Source organism: Crassostrea angulata, chromosome 10, assembly GCF_025612915.1.
Source record: "Crassostrea angulata isolate pt1a10 chromosome 10, ASM2561291v2, whole genome shotgun sequence".
Lineage (NCBI taxonomy): Eukaryota > Metazoa > Mollusca > Bivalvia > Ostreida > Ostreidae > Magallana > Magallana angulata.
In genome coordinates, this window is record NC_069120.1 from 688158 (window position 1) to 707762 (window position 19605).

At 35.4% G+C, this 19605-nt stretch overlaps 3 protein-coding genes and 1 pseudogene across 6 annotated transcripts in view; 1 reads left to right on the top strand and 3 right to left on the bottom strand.

The window, feature by feature from the left end:
• Positions 1-19605, bottom strand: part of LOC128165675 (SH2 domain-containing protein 4B-like) — a 155974-nt gene that overhangs the window by 38786 nt on the left and 97583 nt on the right. The window lies entirely within an intron of this gene.
• Positions 1-19605, top strand: part of LOC128165667 (tripartite motif-containing protein 3-like) — a 100440-nt gene that overhangs the window by 16539 nt on the left and 64296 nt on the right. The window lies entirely within an intron of this gene.
• Positions 246-19484, bottom strand: LOC128165676 (SH2 domain-containing protein 4B-like; annotated as a pseudogene).
• On the bottom strand, positions 6996-12096 carry LOC128165674 (uncharacterized). 2 transcript variants are annotated; one of them, XM_052830445.1, is made up of 2 exons: positions 11160-12096; positions 6996-8545 (listed from the first exon to the last, which is right to left on the bottom strand). In XM_052830445.1, exons 1-2 carry the CDS (start codon positions 11539-11541, stop codon positions 7509-7511), a joined length of 1419 nt encoding a protein of 472 aa, XP_052686405.1. In that variant the 5' UTR covers positions 11542-12096; the 3' UTR covers positions 6996-7508. The 2 variants fall into 2 exon arrangements, with proteins under 2 accessions (XP_052686405.1, XP_052686404.1); XM_052830444.1 differs by lacking the exon at positions 11160-12096 and adding an exon at positions 9708-10750 and having other exon boundaries at positions 6996-8536.

The following is a 19605-nucleotide window of genomic DNA, read 5'->3' on the forward strand; positions in this document are numbered from 1 at the left end:
TATTCACTCAACAATTGATCAAATCAATGATTACCTGCTTTGATAAGCAACATTCATCTTAAGTTATCAGAAAGCATTTTCTAAAATTAACATATGTCACACATAATCAAAATGATACTATGTCATCTAAGAACAATAAATATATTTGAACACAGCTCTGTTGTTCATTTACAACCATGAACTCCATATGCATACAAATAAAAAAATTAAGGGAAATATCAAATGGAATAAAAAAAATTGGGGGGGGGGGGGGGGGGGGGGAGGGGGTCAAAATTGAAAAGTATGAAAACGTGAGCAAGTATCGCAAAAAAATCTAATCAAAGGAATAAAAATGGATAAATATGTAGGTGGAAACTTGAAAAAGAAGTTAATATCTTTCAGGATTACAACTGGAGCAAAGCCCTGCTCTGCATGGATTGAGTGACCTTCCTTTACTGCAGATACCAAGGCATCAGACAAGGTGACAAGTCCTGCTGATTTTCCTTACAGCATATCACGGTCGAACCTATCCTAGTCCCTCTCTATAAGCCTGTGATGTAAGGTCTTTCCTGATTGGTCAGTAGATTCGGTGGCCTAGTTTCTGTAGTTTTTTTTATAAAGCTGTGCTCTCTGTTATGCGGGGCCTCATCAGTTCTTGGTAGTCCGGGGGGTCCTTCAGTTGGCCGACCGCATTGTAACTCACCCCCTGTCACTGTGATTGGATTACTCTAAAAAATTCCAAATTTCTCTAAATTATTTCCTTTTCTAAACAACTAACTTTTTAAACAGAAAATGCTGCCATCTTTTGAAAAAGCCAAACAGAGATTTTGAAAAGAATTCAGAAAACTTTACAACAGAAACTTTATAGATTTTTCTTTTCTTTATAAATTTAAATCAAACTTTGCTGATTACTGTCAAATTCATGCATTATAAACTTAATTCATATTCATGAAAAACAAATTGAGTTCAAATTTCATATTTGTTCATGATGTAAAAGGTTACCACCAAACTCCAAGGAAATTCAACCATCACAAGTATTGATGATTCCACAGTATCTTGACATGTACTAGTAATTTTAAACAGCAAAATTAGCTTTTAAATTACATGCAACAATGTTGTATCAAATTTTACCTTATGAAAATTGATAAGGTCGGCTAGACTTCTATGTACAAGCTGATTAGCTCCAAAAAACTGGTAGCCTTGTTCCGAGGTATCCACCAGGAAGTGTTTGCAGCGGTCCTCAGCGCGATAGGAAATCGTTTAGCCCCAAACTCGCTCACTCACTCGCACCAGGTAACTGCCTAACGTAATGTTGAGTAAATAATTCTCCGCCTCTAGCCGAGAGATAACACCTGAAATCACAAAAAAGCATCAGCATCAATAAATGACTGTATGAAAGCTGTAGAATTTTAACTAATCTTTTGTGGTAACTAGCAAGACAGATGAATTATTTTGGTTTGAGTTTTAACATTTTGATTACGAAGATTCCTTATATCTTACAACTTTATGTATACTTAAATTGTAATGTACAATATAATTGGCTGATTGAAAAGTTTGTGTAATATGATTTGCCTAAATTATGGCTTGTGACCACAATATTTTAGTCTGCTTGACATAATGGTAAAATTCTGGCCCATTAATTATCATTTATTAGGGCAACCTATCCTTATGTATAGAAAATTCCTTTAAATGGAATGAATTAATCAAGCACCATGTTTATTGAGTTTTAATTGTAACACCTTATTCGATAGGCTCAACAATTATATCTGTATTGTATACACAACTTGTCGACATGTTCTAAATAATATGATGCCAATGCACAACATATTCATATGCTTGACATTACATCAAAACTTTAAATTAATGTTGCATGAATTTGGTGAAGACCTTTTCAGTCCTTGTATATAATGGGTAAGCTAATAGATTTTTTTTATCCTCAGAGCATGAATTTAATGATGACCTTATCTTTACTTGTATGAAATGAGTCGCTAAAATATTAGTTCTATTCCTTTAAAGAATCAAACCACAGCATGGTACACTCACCGTGGAACCACTGGGCCACTTTACCGGTGCTAGGGTCAGTCCCCACCCCCTTGGGTCTTTCTTCCTCCAGGAACCAATCGACCACTGCCTGTTTGTTGGGGGGTCGGGGTGGCCTCTTCTTGATCACTTTGGCTGCACTCTTTCTTAACTCGTCACTTCTGTAAGGTAATAAAAGACATAAAAAGTTAAAGCTTAATACCAGTAAAATAATTGTCATTTCTTATTAAACATGAAGTTAAAAATATGTGAAAATCTGCTTTCATTCTTTTTGTTGTGCATTATAGAATTAGTAAAGTTAAAACAATCTAGTAAACATTAAATAGGTTACAAAATCACACATTGAAATTTGCCTTGTGTCAGATCCATGTGCCTTGCATACATTTTTAAAATTTCATATATTTGAATGTTCTTTATGAGCAAACATCCTCCTTTTTAATCTTCCATTCTTCCAGTATTAGAAGAGCAAACATCCTCCTTTTTAATCTTCCATTCTTCCAGTATTAGAAGAGCAAACATCCTCCTTTTTAATCTTCCATTCTTCCAGTATTAGAAGAGCAAACATCCTCCTTTTTAATCTTCCATTCTTCCAGTATAAGAAGACTATAAGAAATAACTTGCATGCTTTTTTGATGTTGCATTGAGTTGTGACCAACTTTGGGAGAATAGGTGGTTTCTAATCATATTGGAGGATATTTGTTGTGACCTACTTTGGGGGGACCGGTGGCTTCTGATTTTATTGGAAGATATTTGTTGTGACCTACTTTGGGGGTACCGGTGGCTTCTGATTGGTCCCGTTCCCTGAGAAGGCTGACACAGCATTCAGGACGTTCATGCCTTGTCGCAGCGAGTTCTTGTACTCTATCCTGGCCCTCCTCGCCAACTCCTTCACCTCCTCCTCTGCCTTCTTCGCTTTCTTCTCTGCATTGAAATTTACAATTAATTAATACATACAATTACATACGATGTTGGGTAGAGTGAAGCTAATGAAGGTAGATTAGAGAGGTGTAACTAATGTAGACAGAATGATTATACATTATATGTAAGCACGGATAATGTCAATCAGAGAATATTGGGGCATGTCACAGCAGGTATAAAAGATAGGGAGTGGCTAATACCAGTACTGGGGCCTGTAATGTCAACAAAATACTGGGGTATGACTAATGTCAGTAAAATACTTAGGTGTGTAATGTCAATACAAGGAATACTATGTACAAGGAAGTACCGGTATTTGCCCCATTTCAATTTCGCCCCTTTTGCCCTCGCTGTCAGCAGATGAATTTAAGACTGGGTTAATTGCGGGTGTTCAAATTATCTCTCTTTAAACACAACTTTGTCTGGGCGAATTCAAGATGGGGCAAATCATTTGCAAGTGAAGAAAGGCGAAAATAACACAGGGCAAAAAAAAGCCTGTATACAGAACTTAGGTGTGACAAATGTCAGAAGAGCACCTTGTTCCTGCCAGCTTAATTCCACTTCCTGTAGGTTCTGCTCCGCTATCTTCTCCATCTCCTCTCTTTTACACATATACTCGGTGAAGATTTCTGAACTGCGACGATTTTTGTCCTTTACGAGTCTTTCTAAAGACCGTCTCTGATCCTCAGCAAACCTGTGCTGTAAACGATTGATAAAAAGATATTTCTGAATATAGTATATACAAATAATACCATCAGATAATAGGTTGCAATTTTTTGGTGCAGATGTGCTTATGGCCAACAACAGCCTTCACCTGTGGTATTAATGATTTTTATGGTTTTTTTTTCAATTACAGTTAAGATATCCTTATTCAATTAACACATGTAAACACCATGCTATCATTCCAAAGTCACACTTAAAACCAAAAGGACCTCTTGTTAAAATCATTGCTCATCAAAATCAAACCATGTGTTTTGAAAATTTAAAGAAATACAAGAAATAGATCAAATTTGTTTATGCTTAAGTGAATGCTTTAATTGAATCATAAATACTTCAGAAAGTAAAACTTGGTGTTTACTTCATAAATTATAAATACACCTAGGTATCAATAATAAATGACTTGACATTTACAACACATAATATTTGTAAAGCAGGCAATGCAGGTCTACAGCCAAACACACCATGTTATATCACCAGCTTCTTACAAAGCAATCACAAATAACACACAAAACTGAAATCATTATTGAGGAGGTGACCACCAAAAGTGAAGACATTTAATGAACTACAACCAGCTGTAAATGATGGATCCAATGCCTTCTAAGATGATCTGGTGCGCAGCAAAAGCCTTTGTGTTAGCTACATGTAGGGGGAACTAGACCATTCAATGGGTAGAACTAGTTTATTCAATGAACCGAACATATGCTAACACTACACGGGCATCATTAGTTCACTGCATCTACCACTTGTAAATTCTTTCACACACACAAACACACTTGCACACAAAAAATACACAAGTTCACCAAATGATGCATGCATTACGTTAAAAGACAGTTTTAGTCATCTAAGTCTAGGAATAAGAAATTAATAATATAATCAAGTCTTGTTAGACTGAGGACCGTTAGATTCGTGTATACATTGTGTAATAGGTTATGGGAGACAACTCTTTTGGACATATTTAGATGACTAAATCTGGACAGGACAAAGCCAGTAGTATCTTCTAGAATCTCAGTACACATGCACCAAATTGACAGTACCTCCACAGCATCTAAATCTTGACAACTCCGGCACGCTTTCTGCTGCATTACAATAGATAAAGTGTCAATATATCAGTGGAACAGAAGGCGGAGAAGCAGTAAGATGTGGAAATAACATACAAAAATAGTTCTTTATTTGTCAGTGAGAAACATCTTATAGCTTCTGACCAGTGTTATTTAAATAAAAGCTAGTTAATTGAATTTATAACAGTGCAACATTTCTCCTTTTCCCGAATAACAAACAAATAAACTATCTTATCATAAATAAAAAGAATTTAAGATATTACCGAAACGTAAAGTATATTGCTACAGCATAGATAAACAAAATATCTTGTTATACCCTTAAAATATCCTTCAATATAGTTATTATCAACAAAAAGTCTGCCAGTGCAACATCCAAATTGTTAGATCGCTACATCACAGCTACAAGTAATTTAAAATATTTGTCAGATCTGGGCCGTGCAACATGAATGGCTGGATGCTACTGGATGATACTATCTGTAGCGAAGGGTATAACAAAATAGTTATTGGCTGGAAGTTGGGTAACATATGATTAGTTGGACCTTCAGTCAGAAATGTTATTCTCAGCCTTTGTCCTTGAGCAACATTTCTGACTTCAGTGCAACAAATCATATATTGCCCTTATACCCAGTCAATAATTGAATTACAAAACTTTTAACTATAATATTATTTACATTAAAACAATGTCAGACAGCCTGCTACTACAGCATAGAAGACTGACAATGTCAGACAGCATACTGCCACAGCATCGAAGACTGACAGTATCAGACAGCATACTGCAACAGCATAGATGGCTGATAATGTCAGGAAGCACACTGCCACAGCATAGAAGACTGACAGTATCAGACAGCATACTGCCACAGCATAGAAGACTGACAGTATCAGACAGCATACTGCCACAGCATAGATGGCTGATAATGTCAGGCAGCACACTGCCACAGCATAGAAGACTGAAAGTATCAGGGAGCATACTGCCACAGCATAGAAAACTGACAGTTTCAGAAAACCTACTGCCATAGCAAAGACAACTGACAGTTTTGGACAGTATACTGCCACAGCATAGAAGAACGACAGTATCAGACAGCATACTGCCACACCATAGAAAACTGACAGTGTCAGACAGCATACTGCCACAGCATAGATGGCTGATAATGTCATGTAGCACATTGCAACAGCAAAGTAGACTGACAATATTAGACGAACATACTGCTTCAACATAGATAAAATCAGACAAGAGGCTTCTTTGTATGCTTTACAAAATATATAGCTCAGTGAAAGTGTATCCTATATTTACCCTGAGTTCAGTGATAAAGCATACAGTGAATCATATATCTACCCCAAGCTTAGTGATACAGTGTGACCTATATTTACCCTGAGCTCAGTGACACAATGTGTCTTGTATTTACCTTAAGCTCAGAGATACAATGTGTCCTATATTTACCCTAAGCCCAGTGATACAGTGTGTCCTATATTTAACATTAGCCCAGAGATACAGTGTGCCCTATATTTAACATTAGCCTAGTGATACAGTGTGTCCTATATTTAACATTAGCCCAGTAATGCAGTGTGACCTATATTTACCCTGAGCCCAGTGATACAGTGTGTCCTATATTTACCCTGAGCCCAGTGATACAGTGTGTGCTGTATTTACCCTGAGCCCAGAGATACAGTGTGTCCTGTATTTACCCTGAGCCCAGTGATACAGTGTGTGCTGTATTTACCCTGAGCCCAGAGATACAGTGTGTCCTGTATTTACCCTGAGCCCAGTGATACAGTGTGTCCTGTATTTACCCTGAGCCCAGTGTTACAGTGTGTCCTGTATTTACCCTGAGCCCAGTGATACAATGTGTCCAGTTTTACCCTGATCTCAGTGATATATATCTAGTGTTTTCTATTTACCCTTAGCTGCTCCACACGGATTTTCTCCTCTTCCTCAGCCTTCTGTTTTTCTTCCTCAAGCTTCCGCGCCATCTCCCTGGCTTGCTTTAGCGATGCGTACAGTTCAGCCTCCTCCCTCTGTTTCCTACAAACAGATTGTATACACATTTACAACAGTTAACAGAATAAGTTGACAATGACACAGTCCATTAACTCTTGCACTACATAACATGTCACCTTTGATTGACATAAGGTTTATTTGAGGTAAAAACAAAGTGGATGACATAAAGTGTGTACATCATGTTGATTTACAAAGGTTTATACAAGATCTTTTTATGATAGAAAATTGATTTTTCAAGCTATTTGACATAAGATGTATCATTTATTTTATGTTCTTATTCGTTCCACTCAACCGAACATAAATTATTTACAATAATAACAAAACACATGATTAGTGAAGGAAGCGCTTATTTTGCTGCATTTATTTACACGTACAAATACATATAAAGATTCTTCAAACTTCTTTCTGAAATAAAACATTTTACATAGTGCACAGTCCTTGATTTTTAAATGTCACTAAATAAGTGGGTGGGTGGGTGGGGATTGTGCAAATGCGGCAAAGAAAAGCCTTCGAATGAGTGAAAATCGTGCTTAACTTGAATACCTGTTCTACAGGTTATATGCTATAAATAGTAGCCAATGGCTACAGGTTTAAATCTATAAAACCAAAACATATAACATGTGTTCTAGTACCTATGATAAATTAATTTATGTTCTTATTCGTTCCACTCAACCGAACATAAATTATTTACAATAATAACAAAACACATGATTAGTGAAGGAAGCGCTTATTTTGCTGCATTTTCGACAATAAAGAAAGAACACAATAATGTGAAAAGTGGCAAAAACAATGTTATCTTATTAAATACCTAATTTTTTCGAAACCGATAACTTTTCTAATAAATTTTCCTGAACATAGCCATCTTTGGCTTTCTCGGATTTCCATCTACCATGTTTCTTAAACAGTCTATCAGTAATGCCGTTGCTAGCAGCAGCTGTAGCACCCCCCGATCTAAGACTATGCAAACCAAAATTACCGGATTCTAAACCTAAAGACTTTAGTGCGTCGAGCAATATTTCTCTTGCTCGAGTATACGATAATGGTTTATTACCCTTTCTTAGTTTGTAAGACTTGGATTTCTTACAGTAAAGTATGGACCTGAAAATAAATTCCTCAGAAAAAGGCATAATATTTGCTTTCCGTAAATATCTCTCTAACATAGCTACAAGACATGTATCATTTGGAGTTCTTGAAATAACCACAGTGCTTCCTTCTTTGTATACATCGGTCTTGCTTCTTTCTATAAACAACGAAACATGAGAATCAAAAATACATATGTTAGATCTTTTCAAATTTATCAGTTCGGAAAAACGCAAAAATCCAGCATATGCTATTAAACACATGCAGCACAATCGTATATCTTGTAAGGAATCAGATTCTTTTCCAAATTTTTTCACTAATTTTGATAACACTTCCGGTGAAATCGGTTCTTTTTTCTTTACGGTATGGCTGACTGATCGTATAGCTCCTTCTTTCACTGAATTGACAAGAGTGGAATCGCATGGATTTTTAAAGTCTCCTAGAGAATGAGCCCAACTTATAGAATATACCGCTTCTTGAATTTTAGCTACAGAATGGAATTTAGTCGACAAGTGAATAATGTATATAGCGACGTTTGTCTCTGAAGCTGGTAAAGGGCTAATCTGGGGTATAAAGGAAGAACACCACTTGCAAAAAGCGTTAAAAGCATATTTGTATTTTTTACATGTGTTTTTCGCTTTTGATTTTAAACAATACTCTGGGATTGCGTTTTTCAGAGCTGATATGCGCTGATCCTCGTTATCATTTCTGGAGAGGACTTCCTTCCATCTCCCCACAGAAAAAATGTCTGAAAAACGTAAACAAAAATCACCAATCAATATGACAGAATAACGATGCAGATTTTATGAAAATATCAAGCCATGTATTTATCACATTCATGATAACGTTGTTTTATACCTTTTTAAAACATATAAATAAGTATCATATACACTTAATATCATGCATTAGCTATATACCAAAGTCATATCCACCGGTTACACCATGCTGTGTACCAGAACTTACTCAATTCCACTGGCTACACCATGCTATATGCCAGGACTTGCTCATTTCCACTGGCTACACCATGCTATGTACCAGGACTTGCTCATTTCCACTGGCTACACCATGCTATATGCCAGGACTTGCTCATTTCCACTGGCTACACCATGCTATGTACCAGGACTTGCTCATTTCCACTGGCTACACCATGCTATGTACCAGGACTTGCTCAACTCCACTGGCTACACCATGCTATGTACCAGGACTTGCTCATTTCAACTGGCTACACCATGCTATGTACCAGGACTTAACTCCAAACATTTTATTTACTATATAAAGTATCATTCACCGTCAAAATGTATGTATCAAGACTTGAATGTAAAACAAAGTAAAAAGATATTATATGTTCAAAAACATCAACTTTTTTATTTCAGCAACAATACATCAACATTTACCAGCATCTAATCTTACGGCCAACACGGGAGTACAAAAATTGTTAGATCCAAATATAGAGTTTTTGTTCAATCCTTGTTGAAAAATATTTTGGGGTTTTTTAAATTCGATTACTTCTTGTACGTAACCACGATAGCTTAGATTTTTCCCAAAAATAAAAGTCCAAAAAGGTGAAGAACTCCACTTTGGAACAATAAGAGTACCCTTGGCCTTACAGCTCACAAGATATTTGATAGTCTTAATTATCAGAATAACAGGTGGCACAAGCCAGTTATTTTCATCACTCCAATTCTGACAAAAACAATCGACATTTTCTGAACCTGGATTCCAAAACAAGGAATTAAATCTTTCCAACTTTTTATTATAGGAATTTGCAAGGCGATCTATTGTATGTGGACCCCACAATTCATCCATGAATCGGAAAAATTCCTTTGTCACACCCCAATCTTCATAGTCTATGATATTGCTTATATAATCAGCTTTGATATTTTCTTGTCTTGGAATCCATTGAATATCAATATTAATACCTTTCTGAATACAAGCAGAGAAAATATTCATGGCTAACTCTTGTAATTCCAATTTCATACTCCCACATTGCACTATTTTTACACATGCTTGATTATCTGTGAACCACTTAATAGTCTTTGATGCAAATCTGTCTTGAAAACATTTCACAGTTTGTTCAATGGCTCTTAATTCACGCCACGTAGAACTTTTCTTAGCCTCATGCTCTTTCCACATTAAATGAAAAACCTCTTGATTTACATCAATAGTATAAGACCCTGCTGCTACATTACTTGCATCAGAATAAACAACAATATCTTTCTCAAAAACACTACATAGTTTCTTTTTGTTAGATACAAAAATATTCAAAAGCCAAAAGTTCAACTCTTTCAATACGTGTTCCATTTTTTCTGAATTGAGAACACTATCCCAAGACGACCTTGACACTATTTTCATATAACAATAGCGTGTCATAATTCTACAAACATTCCCGAAGACGGGAGAGAGCGAAATAATTTTACCTGTCACCTTAGCAAGTTGTCTCGCCGTAACTTTAGGCATTAATTTTAACAAACACTCTAATGAAGACTTTAAGTCATCAATACGCCTTTCTGGAATACACAATGTAAAGTCGATCGCATTCCAAACTAAACCCAACCATTCTAACTGCTGAACTGGTTGAAAAACAGACTTTTCGATATTAACCAGAAAACCAGCCTTGTCCAACGTATCTTGAATAAATTTTGAAACATTCTCACACTGATTTTTTGTATTTGACAACACTAAACCATCATCTAAGTACAAAACAATGTCTATACAGTTTTCTCTAAAGTATTTAACAATAGGGCGCAAGCATTTAGTAAATACATACGGCGCTGTACTAAGTCCAAATGGTAAAACCGTAAAACAGTAAAACTTGTCCTTCCATGAAAAACCTAAATAAGTCTGGGACTTAGTAGAAATATCAATGTGATGGTAACCTGAACGTAAATCGAACTTGATACAAAAACAATCTTGTCTGAAGTATTCTAAAGCTATTTTCCGGTCTTCAAATTTAATGCGTTCTTTTTTAATGTAAGTGCTCAAATCCAAAATTAAACGTTTTTTATTTTTGTTTTCGGCCACGCTTAAAGGACTGACAAAGAACGGCTGGAAGGGAACTTCTACAATACATTCAGACAAAAATAACTGTTGAATAGCATCAGATACAAAGGAATCATTCCGTAATGCAGACTTGTTGTTATTCATGCACATAGAAGGTGGATTGGCAGTAAACGGAATATCATAACCCGATTTTATTATTTTCAAAATTGAGTCATAAGTATTCATACTCTCCCAAAATGATATATGTCTAAATAAGCTTTTCTTTATACCCTTTGTGTACATAAATGATTTTTCGTTATCAATTACATCAAAATAATCAATGTGCTGAAGAATTTCAGAATCACTTTCACAATTGATATCAAAATACTTATCTTCCACTAGAACTTCACTTCTGTTGCTCTGTTGTCTGGAAGTTGTTTCCAGCGGGACACTTGTTCTTCCAATGGCCATACTTAAAGCATCCGAAGCAAACGTCGGTTGGCTGTGGGGTTCTCTGTCTCCCACGAAAATACGCCTGCTTGGGGTAGGCGAGAAAAGGCTGAGAAGCGCTAACAAGAGCAGGAGTTTGAGCGGCCAATTGAGCGACGGATCCAGCAGCGGCGGACACATAGCCTCTGTTCGGGACACTTTGATATGGGCGCGGCCTGTATTTAAGACGGAACTGCTTGACACTCCTGAGGGCGCGGTTTTCCGCACTACGGATCTTCTTTTCATCCTCTGAATCATCTGCAATATCACTGGCCTTGTATTCATTCACCGTTTTCCAGCCTGCTGGTGACGAGTCGGCGATTCTGATATGCTTATTACGGGTATCGATGTCGTGAATTATCTCGCTGATTAACAACAATGATTTGTGATCACCTTTCGATTCACAATTTTCTCCAATTTAAGGACCTTCTCTTTAAGCCCTTCATTAAACTCGAACTGGATCTTGTTACCCTCCGATTTCAGCTTATTCCCGATATTTTCTTTCACCTTCTTCTGCAAATACTCGGAATTCTGAGACTGCTCCGTTTGTAGTTTTTCTGTTAACTCTTCAAACTGGGTTTTTATAACAGTAGTAAATAAATTTACTACGTCGGTCAGGTCAGGCGCAGATTCACTCTGTTCATTCTCTTTCTCAATCACTATATCATCGGCATTAACTGGTCGAGACATATTACATGTACGTGCAAATGCGGCAAAGAAAAGCCTTCGAATGAGTGAAAATCGTGCTTAACTTGAATACCTGTTCTACAGGTTATATGCTATAAATAGTAGCCAATGGCTACAGGTTTAAATATATAAAACCAAAACATATAACATGTGTTCTAGTACCTATGATAAATTAATAACATATGGTGTGATTTGTATTTGACATACAATATAAAATTTTTAATATAAGGTGGATATCTGGTATACACTTTTTATTTCATTGAGATCAGGTGCATATTTGATTGACATCAGAAAATTAGTTGATTGACATGAGATATATAATTGATCAAAATGAGATGTATAATTGATTAAAATGAGATGTATTTTTGATTGACATGAGATGTATATTTGATTTACATGAGATGTATATTTGATTGACAAGAGATGTATATTTGATTGACATGATGTGTATATTTGATTGACATCTGATGTATATTTGATTGACATGAGATGTATATATGATTGTCATGTGATGTATATATGATTGAAATCAAATGTATATTTGATTGTATATTTGATTGACATGATATGTATATTTGATTGACATTAGATGTATAATTGATTGACATGTGATGTATAATTGATTGACATGAGATGTATATTTGATTGACATGAGATGTATATTTGATTGACATGAGATGTATATTTGATTGACATCAGACGTATATTTGATTGACATCAGATGTATATTTGATTGATATAACATGAATATTTGATTGACATGAGATGTATATTTGATTGACATCAGATGTATATTTGATTGATATGAGATGTATATTTGATCGACATCAGATGTATATTTGATAGACAACCTGAGCTCCTCCTCTTTCTGATGCTGCTCCCCCTCCATGCGTTCTTTCTCCTCCTTTAACTTCCTGGCCAGCTCTGCTTCTTCTTGCCTCCTGTGTAAGGCCAAAACACAACATTTAGAGAGGTGAAAAAATGAATGTGAATTATGATACGGAATTTATATTTCAAATAAGTAAAAAATAAGTATTTCTTTATAATTTGCAATTACTTTTTTTGAAGTATACAATGTGCGAGACTTAAAAATCATTCACAGGTAAAATACTTTTCCTTCAAATATATTCACTCTTCTGTAACTATATCTATAAATCATTTTTAACCTAAAACTAGATGTTAATCCTTATAAAATAATGCAAGTAAACAACATATTACTGATCTCATAGAGCTTAATCTTCCCTTATCTCATTGAAAAACTCACAATATTAAAGATGTCCAAACAGAAATTCTGATCTTAAGGTATCTCACCTGATCCGCTCAACCAGTCCCTATGTTTCATAAGTGATCTCACTACATCTCACCTGGAATTCTTAAACTGTTCCTTTTACTCGTCTGATATCACTTTACCTGACAGCATTTCCTCTGACTGTCCTATTATTCCATCTGATATAACTAATTCTCAAAACAGCTCCACATTTGATCTGAAATTACTATATTCTATCTAGCTTGTTTTTCTCAACCTGTCAGTTTATCTCATCAGGGATCTCACTTTATCTTGCCTGATCTCCTCATTCCCACAATCAAACTCTGTAAGTGCCCCCCTTACATGTACTTACCTGAATACCTCCTCTAGAGATTTGTCATTTTATGTTTTCCCATTACCAAGACCCTATATCTCATTCATGATACCTTTTGTGTACCTTTATCACCAAGAGTCAATATGTCATTACTGATCTCACTATATCTCATCTGATCTCCTCGATCTCGCGCTCGGTCTCCTTGAGTGCTCTCTCCTGGATCTCTAACTTGATCATTTCTTCTATAGATTTGTCAATTTTGTGTTTTCCCATTACCAAGACTCAATATGTCATTACTGATTTTGCTATATCTCACCTGATCTCCTCGATCTCGCGCTCGGCCTCCTTGAGTGCCCTCTCCTGGATCTCTAACTCGATCATCTCCTCTATAGACCTGTCGTGTTTGTGTTCTCCCATCACCCAGACCCACTCCCTGCCGTTCTTGCCCAAGAGGAAGTCCACGTTCTTTCTACCTACTCAACAAATCAAACGCATTAATAACAAAGCTATGATGAAATAAATGGGAAAAATAACAAGAATAAAACATACATGAATCATATCCAGAATCAAAGCCACCTCAAACAAATCCAAAAAAAGACGCACAAATACACAGAGAACTTGGAAGATAGCTACCATCTGTACATGTTCCTTGAATTTTAGCTCTGACATATAAATGAACTATTAAGTGACTTGATTGTTTAGATCAATTACGGGGCCTGAAGTTGTCTCCCTTCAAATACCTAACTGAAAGGAAGTTTGTATCTGCAATTGCTCCACAGTCCACATCATGTCTATAAAAAAGCGGACAATTGAATTAATCTTTAAGCGGTGCTGTGTCTAAAAACCACAAGCCATCATTTGGATTATATAAAACCGGGAAAGCATTATAGATTGTGGTAGCTCAATTTTCATTCAGTTTTAATGGCACCCTTTCACCATCAATTGTAACGCAAAACTCTTGTGAAACATAATCTTCCTTCATTTATCATAGCTATACTCGAACATTTAGAAATGATGACCTTTTTGAACCTTTAAAACATTATAAATCCTACAAAACTGGCTATCTTGACTGAAATAAGTTATTGCTATGTTGACTGAAATTAGGTTTTTGTAAGCTCCTGACCAAAATTATGATATTTTTTGCTTTATCAAATAGCTTTCCTTTCTATATTACATTTTACTTAATAATTAATTCTTATCAATACAGATATATACAGTATTATCCTGAGTATCATTAGAGAGTTCAATAAGATAGATTGCTATGAGTTCTCCAATCAGCCACTAATTACTTGCACATACACACTTAAAGCATTAATTATCTGTAAGACCATTGATGGTCTAAAATCAGGAAGTACTGACGTTTGTGAAATCAGTTTAATTAAATGAGAGTTACACTGTGACACTCAGACCAAGGTGTTAAAGTCAATACCTTGACCCCGGGGAACCGCCACATTAACCTGTAATTAGGGCAGGAAACCATTAAAACAGACCACCCTCTCTGTTAGGGTGGATAGAAATACTCGAAGTTTATCATCAACATATCTCACAATTTCTACATTGAAATCTTTAGAATAGTATGACGACAAACTTGGAGCATTGGTTTGTACCGAAACAATAAAACAGTAATAACAGTAATTTACAACAGTAGAACGACCTGGATAACAGTAAAACACATAGCATACAATCGATGTGTTACAGCATACCTTTCTTGGGTTTCCTTGGAATCCGGTCATCTTGATTCTTCTTCTCAAACTCATTGTACCTCCGGACTTGTTCCTGGGTTAAAAGATAGGAAAACATTTGTCAGATTCAATCAACTCACATTAAAAACCATTAATTAATTCTGCGTTTCTGAAGATTTATAAAAAATAAACAGTTAAACTAAATTAATTCAAGCAAAATGGGCATAAAATATTCATTTTTAAATCTATAGTGTTGATATTTTGCAGAAATTGACTTTTCTACATAATTAGGTGCATTTATGAATGCATTTATTCAAATATCTGTATACATTATATTCAGAAATGTACCTGATTTAGCAGTAGCTGCTCTTTGCTAAAACCACTAATTAGTCTAATTTAATGAAATACAGAGCCAAATGTAATACATTTACGGTATATTGATTTCAATTGAACATAAAATGTAATACGTTTATGGTATATTAATTTCACTTAAACGTAAAATGTTTAAGGAACATCACCAACCTGCTGTTTACAGACAAACTATGGCCTTCTGTATGATATACATGTATAACTGTATGTGGTACTGACAATATTAAGGTTTATTATACTTTTATGTTAAATACTGAAATCTGATTGGTTTAGCAACACACTTGGCAATGGGTAACACAACAAATTGTTACATGCACATACATTATGCGCGTACGGTTCCCCATAGAATTCACTTCATTTCTTCATGTATATAAAAGCAGTAAAATTTTCTTTAAAATTTAGACATTCAATATAATAAAATAAATAGTGCCTGTTTGGGAAGACACAGTTGAAATTGACACCCCTCGAAAACCGTTGTCAACCGACGCGAAGCAGAGCTTGACAATGGTTTTCTCAGGGTGTCAATTTCAACAGTTACCCTCCCAAACAGGCACTATTTAATATATAATATCAAACACCTCCCATATCTTGACAAACAGTATGGCCTTCTGTATGATATACATGAATAACTCTACATGGATGTGATTTAGACAATATTAATGTACATCACCCACCTCCCAAATCTTGACAAACATTATGGTGTTCTGTATGATGTACATGTATGACTAAATGTGGTATATACAATATTAAAGTACATCTCCCCACCTCCCGTATCTCGACAAACAGTTTGGCCTTCTGTATTATATACATGTATAACTGTATGTGTATATCTGTTTGTGGTACAGATTAAGGTACATCACCCACCTCCTAAATCTTGACAAACAGTATGGCCTTCTGTATGATGTACATGTATAACTGTATGTGGTATACACAATATTAAGGTACATCATCCACCTTCCAAATCTTGACAAACATTATGGCCTTCTGTATAATTTACATATAGAACTGCATGTGTATATATCTGTTTGTGGTACAGATTAAGGTACATCACCCACCTCCCGTATCTTGACAAACAGTATGGCCTTCTGTTCGTCCGACAGCTCTGACAGGAGGTCAGGGTCGACGGTCATCGTCTGGAGAATCTGCTGTAACATAGTGGACTCGTACTGACCTGTAACCCACAAACCAAACATAATTAACAGTTTGTTTTAATGATGAATTTTCGTTAATTTGAAAGCATTACAATGAAATATTAACAGTACTTGTTAGAGTAAATAAAACATTGCACATCAAGAACAATATTTGCCAATAAAAAACACTTTCAAACTCATAATTAAATTTTATTCAATACTGTTGAATACATCTGGTTTAAAAACTTTTGACAGATTAACACAATTCTTTTAAATGAAGAATTTTATTACTTTGATATCAATACAATGAAAATTTCACTACACATTTTACATTTTTACCAACTCTACAAATTTAACACTTTACCACGTTTACAGACTTTCTCTCATATTACCTCTAGATCAAATGGAATCCAGGGTATACATGTTAAAGGCAATAGATCTATTTTTATGTTTTCTCTGATTTAGAAATGCACAAGGAAATAGTATGTTGATAAATACTTTACTAGACTCAAGAATGTTTGAGTGTTCACAAACAACTTCCTCATAATAATCATTGGCCATACTTCAGTTGTAACGCTTTCTACCTCACGGTCGCTCCGTTAGATTAATGTTCATTGAGACTTTCAGAGTCTGAGAGACAACTTTACAAAGGATTTCAATTCTAAAAATCACTGATATGTATTTTACATTTAATGTCTCTGTCCTAAAAATTTCAAAATACATGTTTATCTACATACTTTAAATTACCTTACACAGATGTCAGCTATTTGGTTACAATAAAGCTATTTCTCTGTATTAATTAATTCTAAGTTTCTAACTCTTTCTTCCTCTTCCTTAGATTATGGACTTAATTGGCCAACATTTAAATAAAACAAATGAACCCCTGATTTAACGGTTTTATATCTTTTACATGATGTTTGTATGTAATTTCAATTCTCTTGGTACAAGACAGATTCAACTGATTCACAGATGAACAGATAATGGTGGTTTAAGATAGAGAGGAGTTTATATATATATAGTGAATTCACTTCCGCTGGGAGTTGGATTGATACGATGACCTGACAATATCTAGGATGACTCCAGTCTGCTGTCATCCCGTTATCTTACCGCTGCCAAAAACAAGCTGATCACATGACTCACGCCAGTCAATCCCTCCCCCTACCGTACACACGGCATCCTGGTACCCCAAACATCTCACTCCTACCCCCCTCCAGTAAGTAATCAACACCAGATACCTGGGAGCAGAGTCAACACACAGTTTTTATCATATCACTACAGAGTTCCAATCACACTGAGAATCTACAAAATGTCTTGTAGAATTCCGCTGAATGGCAGTTTTTAATCTTGAATGCTGAGGATGTTTTGATCTGACTGGTTGATAAGAAATCAAAATACACACATCTATATTTTTCTTTCTTCCAATATAAATAAAAAAATTTAGACAGGAGTTTTGAAGAAAGAGAGAAGCGATGTTTTACTAAATCTCTGCACAACAAGGAATACAAAAACACAAACACCTTGTGTACCGTGGTATATATCCTTTGTTTTAACAACATTGGGACATTAACTGTTTGCTGAATCACTGCTTCCCAGATGTTCCCTATTCCTTCTCCATAGACCTAATGTGTGTAATAATGTTTGTGTTGTAAGGTGGAGAATGACATTCAATGAACTGGTATCATTGTCTTGTTTATCAGTAAGTAGAATACTCCTTCCTCTGTATATTGTTACATCACAGTACATCATATCATACAACACTGGTATCAGCGACTAACTACCCACCACAAAATCATGAAAGTTAACTTAGGAACAGATGCATTATTTGACTACAACAAGTTTTGTAAAGACAGCCCCCCCCCCCCCCCCCCCCCCCCGCAAAAAAAAATCATTGCTCAGTGCAAATGTAAATCAATAACACACATGATTTTGTACAGTGTAGTTTTCTCTTCCATGAAATTCAATACAGTATAGCTGACATAGATATGTCAACAATTGGTAAGTTTTATCAACATGACCTCAATTTTAAATTGTTTAATGGGGACAAGAATATTTGCATGTTTGAATAAATTAAAGCAACTCAAACAATGTAAATGATCAGTGAAACTATTTATTATATAGGTCAATCAGTTACAGCCCTTAAGGTCAAATTCAAAACAAGTTTGTCCATTAGCTTGTAATGACAATCTTCAAGTCATCCCATTCTGACAATGTCATCAAAATGAAAGTAATTACACTCTCTGATTTCTCTCTTAATGCAGACAAGTGAAAGGTATAGTTTAAAATGTCCAATATCATTCCATTGCTTACCAAAGCATTAGTTGAGAGAGAGAGAGAGAGAGAGAGAGAGAGAGAGAGAGAGAGAGAGATTTTCACAACGAGATAATCGTACTCCAGTCAATTTAATATGCGTGTATTCGCATCACAGACATTAAGTAAATAGCAAAAACAACCAACAACTGAGAATTGCTAACCAACAGGCCGCAACAACCGAATATTTCGTCTCTTCTCTTATAACAGCTGTGTAACAAGGGGCAACACATTTTAATGCTCTACTTACGATTCGACCAACGCAATCAATGCCGTGCTGAAATGATATGGCGGAAACTAATGCATCATTCTTCCATAGTTAATATCTTCTACACTAAATATAAGTCCATAGCATCATGCTGTTTTGTGAAGTACAGCACCTTCGCTTTCTACTTCCACTTTACCAAAACTTCCTGTTGGTGGCGCTGCTAACCCGGAAAAAATATTTCACGATGTTATGGCGGGAAAAATGAATTTTCTCAAGGGAGATAATCATAAGTCATCATAATTCAATTTTAGCAATGGAAGAGAAAAACATTAAATTATCATTTTATTTTCTTATTGATCACCGTAATACCAATATTCAAATTATCC

Coding starts and splice junctions, on each gene's coding strand:
- LOC128165674 (XM_052830444.1), bottom strand. CDS start 10,245: ATGCCTAAAGTTACGGCGAGACAACTTGCTAAGGTGACAGGTAAAATT. Junction 8,537..9,707: donor CTCTGCTTGTATTCAGAAAG/GTATTAATATTG, acceptor TACGTTTTTCAG/ACATTTTTTCTGTGGGGAGA.